The 14,302-nt window shown below is 37.4% G+C and overlaps 1 protein-coding gene across 1 annotated transcript in view; it reads left to right on the top strand.

Annotated features, from left to right (window-relative positions):
- LOC149239288 (protein CHROMATIN REMODELING 20-like) overlaps positions 1 to 14,302 on the top strand; it is a 137,970-nt gene that overhangs the window by 98,051 nt on the left and 25,617 nt on the right. Inside the window, 2 exon segments of the mRNA XM_089373386.1 lie at positions 6,953 to 7,040; positions 7,184 to 7,396. Coding sequence (XP_089229512.1) covers positions 6,953 to 7,040; positions 7,184 to 7,396 — 301 coding nt within the window.

Genomic DNA, 14,302 nt, shown 5'->3' on the forward strand with positions numbered 1-14,302 from the left:
TGCATCTCCGACTTTACTTGGAGACCCATGAGGGCACTTGTGTGCCCTCACACACATTGGGAGCACAACAGATTTATTATGTGGAGAACAATGGGCCAACTCCTTGTCCATTACTTTTGGAAGTTTTATTCATCATTATGACACTTATGGACTTCATCAGGCCTCTTAGAGGGCCCAACGACATGTATTATTGATCATTTGACCTCTAGAGAGGTTTGTTATTTTGTTTATGAGCTTGTTTGGTGGGCTTGTCACTAAAAGTTACTTATTTGCACACTATTTTTATTTTAGGGGCTAATGTAGGTTCAAATAACTAAATCGAATTCATTAGGAGTGTATAAATACAAATGATGATAGTTCATTTCTCATCGTCACTTTGTTTGAACTTGTATCTCTCTTGAGATTTTCGCCATACCTTCTTAGTTGACAGAATTTTGGAGCATGGATGAATTTTGATGTATGGATTGTCTTCTTTTATCTTGGAGCTTCTTGATTGACAAGTTTATTGGTGGTTGGATATATTCTCTTACATGTAAGTACAAATTTAATGCTATTTATTCTTTTACTTTGTCACATACATTGATGATGAGATTTTCGCTATACTAGGGCTAGTTGCTACATGCATTTACTGCGAAATTGTGGAATTATGTTTCTATATAGCGTATTTCCATGTATGGCCATGTATGTTGAATGAATTCTCCTAGGGATAATTCTATGGTTGAATTTATGTTGACAAGCCATCTTACCTTGCAAAACGAAGTGTAAAAGCTTTAAGGTCACTCTCCTCTACCCTGATGACAAACGAAGTTGTCCTTGAGGTCTCCTTGACCTAGAAACGAAGTCCATCTTCATATTCTTCTTGACTCCAATCTCCCCAAAGGATTAGGCATTGGTCTACCATTAGATGATCACTTAAAGAACCATTTTTTTCACCTCCCCTTTTTTATTCTAGGTCTAGCCACATTAGGGCTCCTAGGGCATCATTTTATCGACAAACCACCCATAGAAAAACTTCAATCTCTTGGCCTCTACTGTGCTAGTGTCTCTCTTAGGCCTCCTCCACATTTGAGGGAATTTTGACAGTGGGGTTTGCAATATATACCAAGCCCTAGCCTTGAGATTGGTTTTTACCCTAAATTTCTCTAGGCTAGTTCCTCATAAGGATCATTTTGCACCTTTGAGTGAAATCACTTTTTTGATCCCCTTCTCCTTCTTGTTTAGGTCAAATCTATCATTGGTTGCTAAACTCCTTCCTCTCAACCTAACCTAGGTCCACTTGGTCCCATGTGGTCCCATATCTTGTCAAAGTCAACTCTTCAAAAACCACTTGGGAAACCAAGTTCCATAAGGATTTTAGGGACTGGGAATCTCTTTTACAATTCATACTCCCTAAACCTAGCGCTTAAATCCTCATCCCATTTTCCTAGAAAGCCTTGTACATTGCTTAAGAAGCAAGCAAATCCCATTCTTGAGTCTCCTCTAAGAAAGGGTCCCTGAGATCACTTGACATTCATCTTAGTTGACCTATCCTTCACAAGTAATTTTCTATATATCAGGTCTCCTCCCATCGGTGAAAGTCCGTAAAGAGTAGGAAGCTTTAACTTTGGTGATAGTGGGCTTTAACTTCATTGTTGCTTTTGACCTAGCAAGTGCCCCTCTAGGACCCTTTTCTAGTTTGAGAGGTAACAATATCCACACTGGATTTGAAGATTTTTTGAGGGTTTCAATGGTTTCAGACCTTGGAATTTTCTTAGAGGCTTTCTAGAGTTGGATCTAGGCCTAGGAAGGCAAGATCCACAATCTTTTTCATCTACAAGCTCAATGCTCTAGTCCAAAGAGAAGCTGTCAGCGTTCAAAAGGATTTTAGTGGCTTTTTTTGGCAAATTTTGGACCAGAACTGGTGGAATCGGCCGGTTTGACTGTTTTTGGTCCAAAACCGGTGCGAACCATGCCTCCAAATTGGAATAGCCCAGTTCTGTAATGGAATTGGACGGTTCGGTATTAAACAGACCTATTTCACCGAACCGACCAGTTCCTATTTCTGTGTAGTTTGACCTATGTAGACCAACATAATTTTTTTGCCTTTTTTTGAGTTTTTTAGTTGGTTGGCCCACTTCTAATTCTCCCCTAGGCTAGCCTAATATTCAAGCCTATGGCCCTTAGCCTAATAATGAAGCCTATGGCTCTAGTATTGCTATGCAATTTATGGCCCTAATATTATCTTTCATTTTCATCCTTTTACTTAAATTTTTAACCTTATCAAGAAATGACTTAGGATGTTTGAGGGTGGTTACAACATCGTTGGATTTCATATGGAGAAAGTATAATTTTAGATTTCAGGATTGAGGGGTTGCAACGTTTCCATTGGATTTTGTCATGTACGAGGGTATGGAACTAGAATTTAATAAAGAGCACCAAGCCCTCTATGTACGTTGATGCTAGTGGCATTGGTCGTCGAACTCCTATATCATGACTCTACTAAAAATGTACCCATCACTCAAACAAAATCTTGACATCACATGTTACGTTTTTTCTATCTTATTTTAATGCCTAAATGGTTATATTGATGACGAAGACCCCAATATGAGCAATGATTTTGATGATATGTAGGCATTTGTTGTAGCATGATTTTTTTTGGATGCTAGAGGCCATCCAAAGCCTATTTGTTGATGAATTTTCTGTTCAAAGATGGATTGCACTCGATGCTATTTTGGTTATGTGCATCCTTACAGGCTAGTAAATGAGAACTTTTGCATATTTGTGTATAAATGGTTTGGATTCATATGGATGCACATGAACATATATGTTTTTCTTTAAAATATGAATATTTTATGTGTTTTTGGTAAACCGTTTTTTTTTTTAGTTTTTTATCGGTTCTGGTCTGGTTTTGGCTGGTTCCCGGTCCACAAGGTTTTTTGTTTCGATCACCGGTTCGGTTATGTAATATTTCTTTACATATTAAAGGTGCTCTAAATAACAATGTGGAAAAAGTCGAAGTCGGGATTAATTCGGCGAGGGTCCAAGAGTTGAAAAACTCGTCAAAGTCGGGAGTTTTTTGAAAAAGTCGGCAAAATTAAAAAAACACAAAATTATTCATTTTTTTAAATTTTTTTTAACATCTAGAGTACCCACAACATCAAATAAATGCATTTCCACATAAACATGTAAAGAAAGCTAATATATAATATGTATATGAAGTCTAATGCTACATCACATATCAAAATAGTGAATCAACTCTTGAATTTTGAGTCCTATTCGAGTCTCAACTCTCAAGAGTCAAAATATCAACGAAAAATATTATAAATGTATATCATGAGTCATCTAAAAGTCATCAAGTAAGCAGTCACTCAGATCCTCTTCCCCTTTTAATTTTTGTTTCCGCTAATTGTATTAAGAAATAAGTCATGCATTTATTCAGTAGATTGTAATCTGCTTGGGTAATAAGGTGTTAGGTGGTAGGTCCAATGAAAATTAACAGTGAATATCACAGTAGATGTGAAAATTAACGCTTGGTGAATCCAAGCTGCTTATTTTCTGAGAAAACAGTAGATGTCAGATTATTAACCTAGCCTTGGCATATATTATTCAAAAACTCTTGGAGGTAAAATCCACTTCTGATACATAACCTTTCCCCACATTTACAGGGAGTTCACCACTAAAGAAGATTCCCTTTCAAAACGTGCTCTCATTGCAGGAAGGATCTTTGCTGTCACAAGATTTCACAGGTACTTTGTTCTTGTTTGAAAAATGGGTTCTTTTTTGAGGCACTAGTTTTGTTTTTTTTGGACAAGTTGTTGCTATTTGATCTTCATGACCTCCTCTTTGTTTTTTCTCCTGGAAGCATTCAACAACTGTAACAATGTTTTTGATGGTGTGGGGTTCTTTCTACGGAAGACTGTTGTATGCCTGTCCTTTTGGTACTTTTGTAATCTTTTGAAGGGGCAGTGGCTGTTAGAGTTTGGATCACTGAAAGCCTGGAGGCTTAGCCAATGTATACTTTGCTTTCTAACTAGAAATATGAAGTATAAAGATTTGTTTTTCCTTGGAAAAAAAAAACATATCTTAACCTCAAAACTAACAGATTACAAATGAGACTGCTATGCTCTCAAGAAGTATGACAAACAATACAATGCAATAACTTGAAAGTGCATGGATGGAAGCTTCAATTTATAGTTTTTTCACCTTCATGGCCTCTTTATCCACGGCCTGGGAAGGGAGGAAGACTTTTTGGGTCGATTCCCGATTAAATCGAGTGTAAGGAAAAAATCGCGATTTTTTCCTTTGTGAAAAAGTCGCCAAAAAGTCGGGGGATTAAATCGTTTAGTTCAAAAAATCGCGTTTTTAGGATTAAATCGAGATTTTTTGCAGACTTTTTCCACATTGCTAAATAAATCTAACTCTTTGTTGTCATAAAAACTTATCCACTACTGTTATAACATTGGAGAACAAGTGACTTAAAGGCTATTGTTGGTTCATGTTAAGTTGACAATAATTGCATATTGTGGAAGGGACAACTAGCATTAAAGTGAGCTTATTGTTGGGTTATTGTCACATTGCTTCTATTTGTCTCAAAGGTACTAACACATCCTTGCCTTGTGTAATCTCAAAAGGTTTCAGGCTCACTCTTTAAAAGCACATTCATCTCATAATCTAATAATCTTGGTTTCCTAAGTGAATAATCTAAGCAATTGAATAACATTAAAACTTTGGTAAAAAAGTGCTCTCATATTGTCATATCTTTGGTTGAATGATAGGTTTACATTAGCGCTTTAAGATATTAAGATCCTCAAGTCTTCTTGCGTCAATTTGAACATCTATTAAGTTGAATGATCTTTCCTAATTCAAATAAAGAACATTGATGGTCTTGTGGTATTTTTTGAGTAATAATCATTGGCAAAGTGTTCTAAATAGATAAGTGCTCTAATCCTTACTTTGGGTTTATTTATTGTTGCTATTTTGAGCATATTGATAAATCATTTATTTTGTTGGGCATATCTTGATATCGTATTGACACTTGTCTTATGGTCAAGATTGTCTTTTGAATATGATTGTCAAGTACTTGTTTCCTTAACTCAAGATTTAATTATAGCTTAAGTACGTAATCATTAAGATAGCCTAAGACTCACTCAACATCTTTGCATTGCATCCTAAGTTCAAATGCATTAATAACTTACCTCCAAGCATAAGCCTGGTCGATAGATTTCTAGGATGACCCTTCTCATCTAGCTTGAAGGGCTTAGCAACTTTTCGGTAGTTAACATGGTGACCTTGCAGTCATTAGAGCCACAGTCTCTGTAGCGCTGGAGGCATCGGGTGATAGGATCCTAACGGAAGGTATTGTTAATTAAGCCCTTGCTTGCTTCCTGTTGGTCTCCTTCCCACAACCTACCTTGGAGCCTAGCTTCAAAACAGTTAAGAGAATGTCATACTTAGACTAGGCATTTAATTAAAAATAACCAAGATCTTTGCATCTCACCTAGGTCTTAGGATTTGCATGTCATATAAGTTAGTGAAGCATCCACGCAGTAGTTGTCTATCCGGTTACTTGGTCTTAATTCAATAAGCAAGAGTTTTGACTGCATAAGTCATCGCTCTCAAATATAAATTTAATCTAATCTTTAAAATCTTGCTAAATTTAACCAGGTAGGTTGGTCACTCAACTGTGTCTCTCGGACTCGTTGGTTCCCAACTTGTCCTTCATCGTCTCATTTCCATAGGATCTACTCCCCATAGCTTGCTGTTGGGAGGCAGCTAGAACGGAGAGGTTGGGGATCAGGGTGACAGCCCCCGACCTGAATCATTGTCGTGGTGCTTGTACAATCTGAGCGACAACTGGCCCAATGCATTATCTGATAATGTCTTTTGGAGAATAGCTGGGACTGAGTGGCCCTTGCTCTGTAATTTTGTGTTGAACTCTAGCAGTAGGGGCTTGAGCTCCATCGCTTCTACCACTTAGGGGAGGGCGAATTACATTAATGTTGTCGACCACTACTGATCAAAGATAGGTGAGTGGGTTCCCAGTGTACATCCTGTATTAATAGTGAAAATATTGGATATTAATATTTGAGAAAGATCAGAACTTTTCCCCTTGATCGTGATGGTCCTTATCTACTCTGATGTGTGGGAATTTCCTGTGCTGGATATTGATTATGGCATATTTGCCTGTCTGGGGTATTCTAATTTCCTACTAATTCAAAACAAACTGGTCTTGCCTTGCTTGGTGGACCCTGTGTTTCTCTGCAGTATTTGGTCCTACTACAACACTTCTCGTTGGTGTAGCACTAAATTATCAAATGCGGGAATCAACATATCTTTAGATTCTTATCAAACAATAAAATCCTAAGCATTACTGTTAGAATTTTCTGTCAATTGGACATTTCTTATGCTTATTAGTATAATCATAAGTCTTTTCCCGATTGCCAGATCCTAGCTGGTATCTTGCATCTCACCATTATATTGGATGTGTTTGTGAAAATTCGTTTCACATGATTACTAAAGAAACAATATCCAATTGTAACTGTTGTTCTTGGATGAAGCAAAAGTAACTGTGTTCTGTTAGGGATGGACATGCCTTTATCACCTGATGAATGAATTTTCTTTGATGATGCATAACTTGTAACTATTCAGTGCATATCTATCTTTTATGTTTCATCTCTGTTCCACAATGAGCACATTCAGTGATTTGATGATGTTAGGTGGGTAGATATCTTTTTACTTGTGTATGCAGGCTCAACATGCTTCATAAGAAGACTAGAAGGGTCAATGCTAATATCCTATTTGTAGCACTTTTCATTTGCTTCCTGCCTTTTTTGTGGATTTCAATTATTCTTATTTAATGATAAACTACTCTAAAATCCTAGAAGTGGTGTTGCAGCAGTGGATTCTAAACACCTATTTCAAGTTAGAACTTGCTTAATGTTTTGGATTACAAATAAATTATTCTCTGATGCAGTAAAAGATGGAGAGTAAAGAGAATCAAGAGGATCATCGATGATGCGGAGCTTGGTGAAGAAACAAAGAAAAAGATTGCTATTGAGAAGGTGATTCTTCATTTACATGTTTTAACCAAGATATTTCTGCTAGAACTATTATCAATTTATCAATCTGTAACAGAGTCCTGTTAACAACATTTATATGGATATATTTGTTAAAATATGAATGCATTTACTGTCTAAATAAACAGGAGCGCCAGGACCACCTTAAAATGTTGCAACAGCGTTCAATGTTTGAACAGTGGTCGAAGGCATCAGCCAGTGAAGGGGAAAAAGCATGGGCCAAGGAAAACGAATTACTGGGTAATGCTGCTGAAGGCTTTATTGTTAATGTTGCCAGAGAACAAGATGAAGCAGAAATCAGAATATCTAAATCTATCTCATGTATCTTGAAACCTCACCAGGTATTTTTTGTATGTTTATGTTATATATTGCTGGGTTAAGAACTCATGCTTCATTGATTTTGTTTACAATGTAAGATACAGCAGTGAAATTGTTATTGGCAGAAAGGACTTGGATTCAGTTTTAGGAATGGACATGATAAATCCGGACTAGTTACTTTGAATCTGTAGTGGTTATTGTTGTTTGTTAAGTATCTAATTCTCGTCCTTGAAAAAGGTCAATTAGTATCACTTTCTCATCTCAGTGGTGCTGCAAATATTGCTTACAAGGATCTTCCCATAAATAAGTATTTTTGCTTTAAAATTATTATAACAAGGTTTGGCATCATCTCTCATTTTTTGGGATGCAAAACTTGCAGAATTTGTTTTGTGGTTGGATCTGAAGCATTTGCAAGTCTATTTGGTGTTTTCTCATAGCTTTCTGTTTATTTTTTTGCCCACACAGTTCTCTAAGTTTTCATTTTTAAATATCAGAAATCTCTTCTCTGAACAGAGATTAAGAATGTTCACTTTTCTTCATGGTAGTGCATTTGATTGGGCCTAGACAGATCTTTGATGTCAGTGTAAAATGGAACTGTTTGCAACATGTACCTACACAGAAGCTCTTAAACATCTATTGATTAAAATATTAGATAAGGTCATTGAGGAATAGGTAAAAGTTACCCATTAGTAATTGAATAAGTATATTAGAATTGACTTTATAGGGATATCTAGGTGTTGGAGTTTGTCAATTGAATTAAGGTGTATAGAAGTTCCTATATATTTGAAGTTCTTAAAAGACAGTTGTGTTTAACACTTCGGACTAAGACTAGTCAAGCCATCAATCATAAGAAAAATCGTGTAACAATGACTTGTCAAGTGATTCTTAGCCTTCTTCCACCAGAATGACAGCAGTTTGCCATTTGCATAGTCAGAGTGGCTGCTTTTAAAAGACTTATATGATCTAGATATCGTAGTTGCAGAGCACGGAGCACTGGACTCTAGGGTTTCCTACTGGTCCCCACATAAGGTTTTTAAATGTGAGGCTTTTTTATATTGCTTGGGATGTCTGCGAAATACTTCTGTTCTTTGTGCACTTAACTCTCATGAACAGCAGACAAAGAGAAAATACCGGAAGTTAGCTGAATTTTTGTAGGAACTTATTAGTGGTGGCCAGCAGTAGCCGGCTACAAAAAGCATCAATTCCATCCAAGTGGAAGCAACATCAAGGTAAGCTAAGCTAAGATTATTTTACTAATGTTGGACGCAGGGAAAACAATCTCTCTCTCTCTCTCTCTCTCTCAATTTCTTGTGCGGGTCCAACTGCACTCTTCCACCGAAACCTGATACAGATCTATTGCGTGTATCCAAGTTCTATATAAACGGATGACCATTTAGTTTCAATTTTGAAATCTTATTGTTCTGAAAAGAGTGGAGTAGAATCACCGGTTCTAAAGCCCAAAATGAGAAATCATCTAGATATGATATGATTTCTGAAAGAATATGAATTGAACTGGGTAAGACTGGGCACTACCGCCCGCCAGCCAAGACTGAAATCCCGCCATCCGAGTAACAATGGGAAGTATCGCCATCTGTAGCCCTTCAGTAGCCTGCCTTTTCTTTTCGTTAAACTTATCAAGGATAGGTACCAAGCCAAGAGAAAATATAGCATAGTATGGGGCGTTATTTCAAGCAAGATAGGCGTACGACAGAATAAGGTAAGGTGTATTTGAACTCAATTTGCTACTACTTAACCCATACAGAATCAAAGAGTTATTTGTGGTGGAAGATATATATATATATATATATATATATATATATATATATGCTTTATCCAAAGAAAAAGATATAGTAATTTTATTACTGAATATAACTAAATTATGACACCAAATTCTGTGGAGCATAGCAGCTGGCAAGATGCCCAAAAGAATATGCCTGTCTACAAGGACTCGGACGAAATTATGAGCTGAAATTAATTACTGAAAAGAAATCTGATATTTCTGTTGCCTATCTTTATCCATGTTGAGAAATTATAAAAGAAATTTCATTACCCTGTACTCTAATCAGAGCTGAAAGTTTCGATATACATATTTGTGTGGGTAAAAAGATTACATCACTTTATTTTATATCCAGGATTCATGAAAATATACTGTGGAAAGAGCTTGTTTTTTTTCTTAATCAAAATTCTGCAGACCCATATGGCCAATGCTAATCCAGCTTTTGATAACATGTTAACCTCAGCGTTCCTATTCCTGTAGATATGATCAAAATAGATAAAAGAGAAACCTGATAAGTTGCTTTTAATGTCTTCGAATAATGAAGCTAAGGTAACTTTTTGTATGTTGAAAGTTCCTTTCATCTGATGTATGACCAGCATGGAATCTCCATAAATGTGAAGGTGGGTAATTCCCTTTTCCCTAGTCAAGCACAAACATAGCTTGAGAGCTATCATCTCCAAAAAGTTGTCTGTTTCATTGCTGCAATGATTGTTTGTTAAGTGTAGGATTCCCCTTGAACCCCCTTGGGGCACATTTCGCTGAGATGCTCCATCAAAAATCCCATGGCATGTCTCTGATTACAGAGTCCTGTAAGGTCCTTGCTGGTGTGCTTGACTGTGTGGTGCGGGAAGCTGGATAGGATATTTATACTTTGCATAGCACTGCTTAGAGGGTTAGTTTTTGTCTTCAAACAGCATTTGATTCCTTGCTATCCGTATCCTTCACACTATTGTAAGCAGAAGTGCTTCACATTTGGAGTTTTCTGGGTTGGGGAGCTGTGATATTATAATTTTATCAATGGTATTTCATTTCCAGCCATTGTTCAACCCTATGTCACAGGGTTAGGAAAATTTGATCCATAAGGTTTGAAATTAGGTGAACTTCCAAAAATTTTCAAATTTGTCGAGGTTCACCAACCTTACGCCGGAATCTGGAACTGGATTCAAAGGTGGATTTTACTCTGAATTCTTACAGGATTGCAGGTTTAATGTGTTGTAGTTTAGCAGTTTAATGATTTAAAAAGACTGTTGGCATAGTTCATTGGTTTAATGATTAAAAAAACCATGAGCGCCATAGGATCTCATTTTGCCACATTTAATCTGCCACACGGCTGACTTGCACTTGCAAATCCCTCTTTCTACTGTGAACCCGGCCTAGAAATTGAATTTGCGTACTTAGAAATTCTGTTCAAGCTCAAACCCTTGAACCCTGCTTAATGAAAGCTCGAGATTGAACTGCTCTGTAGCAGTGTAGCTCGATATTCAGTATTGAGCAAACTCCACAGTGAGAATACAAGTGATAGTGCAGCTGCAGAGCCTACACGTCATGACTCAAGTCTCAATTATCAAGTCTGCTGTGTTCTTTTCCTTAAATTGCAGCAACTGGAAATTTATCCCTCGAACTGATTAATTATGCCGTTTATTTGCTATATGACAAACAACATATAAATCACAGTGTAATTTTTCACAAATAAAATACGCTGCGGAAATAAATTGGAAACTGAGAAAATCATAGCGCACACAATAAAATTGACACAGTTATTCTTGGACAATTGTCTCTGGGAAAACCCAATGTGGGAAAACCGGTGCAATAGATGAGGGCTTTATTATTATGCATCAGGGAAATAATCTGAATACAATTTGGATGCCAAACTTGGCAATCCTCAGTGAGATAATATGACAAAAATTATTGGAGAGAAAATTATTCTCCATGAGCAATGTAGACACTGGCTCCTCCAGAAAAACTGGTCTTCAAAACCCTTGCACAGGTCATCTGCGCTGCCTCTTCGTAGACCCTCACATGTGGCTCAAATCAGTTTCTGATCAAGTCGTCCTGCTTGCCTTTGCTGCTGGAAGTGACTCTATGGCCCTCTGGAAAATATTCCTGGTCTTTGGAAGCTGAATATATCTCCCTCTGAGCTAAATCGAACTTCTCATTGAGGCTACTGTGCAGTCCCTGGGCAGCTTCACTGTGGAATACTTCTGTCACTTGCTGCTGCCTCTCTGGAACTGGAATTTCCTTCAGAATCACTGTCTTTGCCCCTCACTAACTTTGCCTCCCCTCTGGATCAAACTCTTCTTCCTTGCTCAGCTGCTACTGCTACATAGCTCGATCTGCCAAGGGAATCGATCTCTCAAGTGTGTCTAGCTGCAACCCCATCGACATCGTCTTATAATCTCTTGTTGGCTCGCCAACAACCATGATTAAATATTCATCAATGACTAAGATCATCTTTGAGTCGATCCATGTGAGTTTCTAGAGAAATCTCACATTTCTCAATTAATCCCTGTTAATTAATCACTTTTCCTAAGTAAGGCTTAGGAAATATTTAATTATCACTGATTAACTTAATTGAGATGTCTCTAGCTGTTTTATCTTGGAACTTTTTCTGGGTTCTGGAGCTCTTGTGTTCCTTAGACTCTCTGAACAAAGTCGAGACTAGAACACCTATTTGATGCTACAAAAATTAACATTCTGGCTCAACATTGATTATATGTGCGCGTCTCTCCGTGTGTGTATTTATATCAAAATCAAATATAATGTGAATATCTGAACCTTATTCTAACGTTATCGGAAAATTTGAATTCAAATCGGGCCTAATTGTTGATGAACCTGAACTTGAGCTGTAGTTGTGTGACGTGGGTTCTTCCCTATAATTCTACTTGCTTTTTTCCAAACTTCAGATGAGTATCTTCTGAATAGGATGAGATGAAAATTTGTTTCGTTCTCTTTCTTGCATAGGCAATATTTACTAGGCGCTTCAAAACTTCTCTTTTGTAATTTATCCCAGGTAAGTGTCTTATTGTTAATAAGAAGCCACATGAATATTTTGTTTTTGCTGAATGTTCAAATTTCCATATTTGTGCCTCCCACCAGTTTTGTTGGTCGTCCCTATTCTTTTAGTCTAGCGCTCTATAACCCAACTTTGGTTCGTAATTTCCAGTTGGGTTTAGATGTTTTGCTTCATTGGAAAGAATCACAAAAGAATCTCACAGGGATTTTAAGACAATTTTGTTATTATGTAATAGTGAAATAATTTGAGTACAATCTGGATGCCAAACTTCACAATCCTTAGCAAGATAATCTGACAAAAAATATTAGAGAGAAAATTCTCTCTCCCCACAAGCAATCCTGGCATTGGCTTCTTTAGAAAAACTGGTCATCCAAAACCTTGCGCAAGTCATCTGCGCCGCGTTTGTGCAAACCCTCACACGTGGCTCGAATCAACCTTTGATCAAGTCATCTGGCCAGTCTCTGCTACTAGAAGTGACTCTCCAGCCGTCTGGAAAATTTTCCTGGCCTCTGGAAGCTGAATTGACCTCCCTCTCAGCTAAATCGAATTGCTCACTAAAGCTACTGTGTAGTCCTTGTGCAATTTCACTGTTGAATACTTCTGTCACTTGCTGCACCTCTTCGAAACTAGAATTTCCTTCGGAATTACTGTCTTTGCCCCTCATTGTCTCTACTTCCCCTTTGGTTCAAACTCTTCTTCCTTGCTCAATTGCTGCTGCTGGATAGCTCGATCTGCCAAGGAAATCGATCTCTCAAGTGTGTCTAGCTCCAACCCCATCAACCTCCTCTTATAATCTCTTGTTGGCTCACCAACGACCATGATTAAATCTTCATCAATGACTAAGATCATCTCTGAGTCTATCCATGTGAGTTTCCAGAGAAATCGCAACTTTCTCAATTAATTTCTGTTAATTAATCACTTTTCCTAAGTTAGGCGTAGGAAATATCTAATTATTCACTGATTAACTTAATTGAGATTTCTCTAGGTGTTTTCTCCTGAAACTTATTCTGGGATTTGGATCTCCTGTGTTCCTTAGCCTCTTTGACCAAAGTCGAGACTAGAACACTTGTCTGATGCTACAAAAAGTTAGCGCTCCCTCTTAGAGAGGAAGGTGTTCTACTATCTCATAACATTCTCCCATACACTCTACTGATGTATGAAAATTGTGACAATCTGCTACTATCCACGAAGCCACTATGTAACTCTGATTCATTTGCCACTCTGAGTTGACACTACACTTTACACCCTATGCTGCTGCCAACTTTGCACTACGCTTAAACTGATCTCATGCTGTTGCTGCTGCAATTGAGAACGTTGAATCCTGAATCTTGTCTTGCTACTGAAAAGGGTTCTCTACTATACCCATTTGTTCTTTGAAATATATGAACTTAGCTCCCCTTAGAGTTTTCACAAGTATATTTGCAACCTGCTCTTTTGTGGGAACATGCTGTAGCTGCACTGCTCAATGCTGCACACAATCTCTGATGAAGTGATACTGAATGTCTATGTGTTTTGACCTATCATGAAACACTGGATTCTCAGAAACCTGATGCAACTATGATTATCACAATAGATATTGGTCGCCTCCATACACTGACTAAACAAGCTCACCAACAACTTCCAAAGCCATATAGCTTCGCATGTGGTTGTGCTAGCTGCCATATACTTTGCTTTTGAAGAAATTTCACCCCCCACTCCGGTTATCAGTTTTCCTTATCACTCCATGCATTTAGTTTTAAATTCAACCATGATAAAAATTCTAAAATCTGGAAATGACAATATTCTTCTGTAAACACAAATTTAGAGATTTCACAACTGCTGAAATTGCAGAAATAAAACACAGCGAAATTATGACAGCCACATACAGAGAATAACACAGTGATTTTTGGTCAATGTGACCTTGGAAAAACCCCTACAACTCTTGGGGAAAACCAGTTTGAGAGCTCTTCTTTATTTCTGAAAATACTTTTATTTCTGAAAATTTCAGCAACCACAAATTACAATTTATCTCGATTTTCGTATATTATAGAGCTAGATTTGCAGAACTATTTCATTGGCTTTTGATTCGTGCACCGCATCTAAAGGATTTAGGTATAAGTGCATACCAGCGAGATCCACATTGAATATTATTCCAAGCTT

The sequence above is a fragment of the Pinus tabuliformis genome, chromosome 8 (assembly GCF_031772625.1).
Source record: "Pinus tabuliformis cultivar Carrire ecotype Pingquan chromosome 8, CPIR1, whole genome shotgun sequence".
NCBI classification, from domain to species: domain Eukaryota; kingdom Viridiplantae; phylum Streptophyta; class Pinopsida; order Pinales; family Pinaceae; genus Pinus; species Pinus tabuliformis.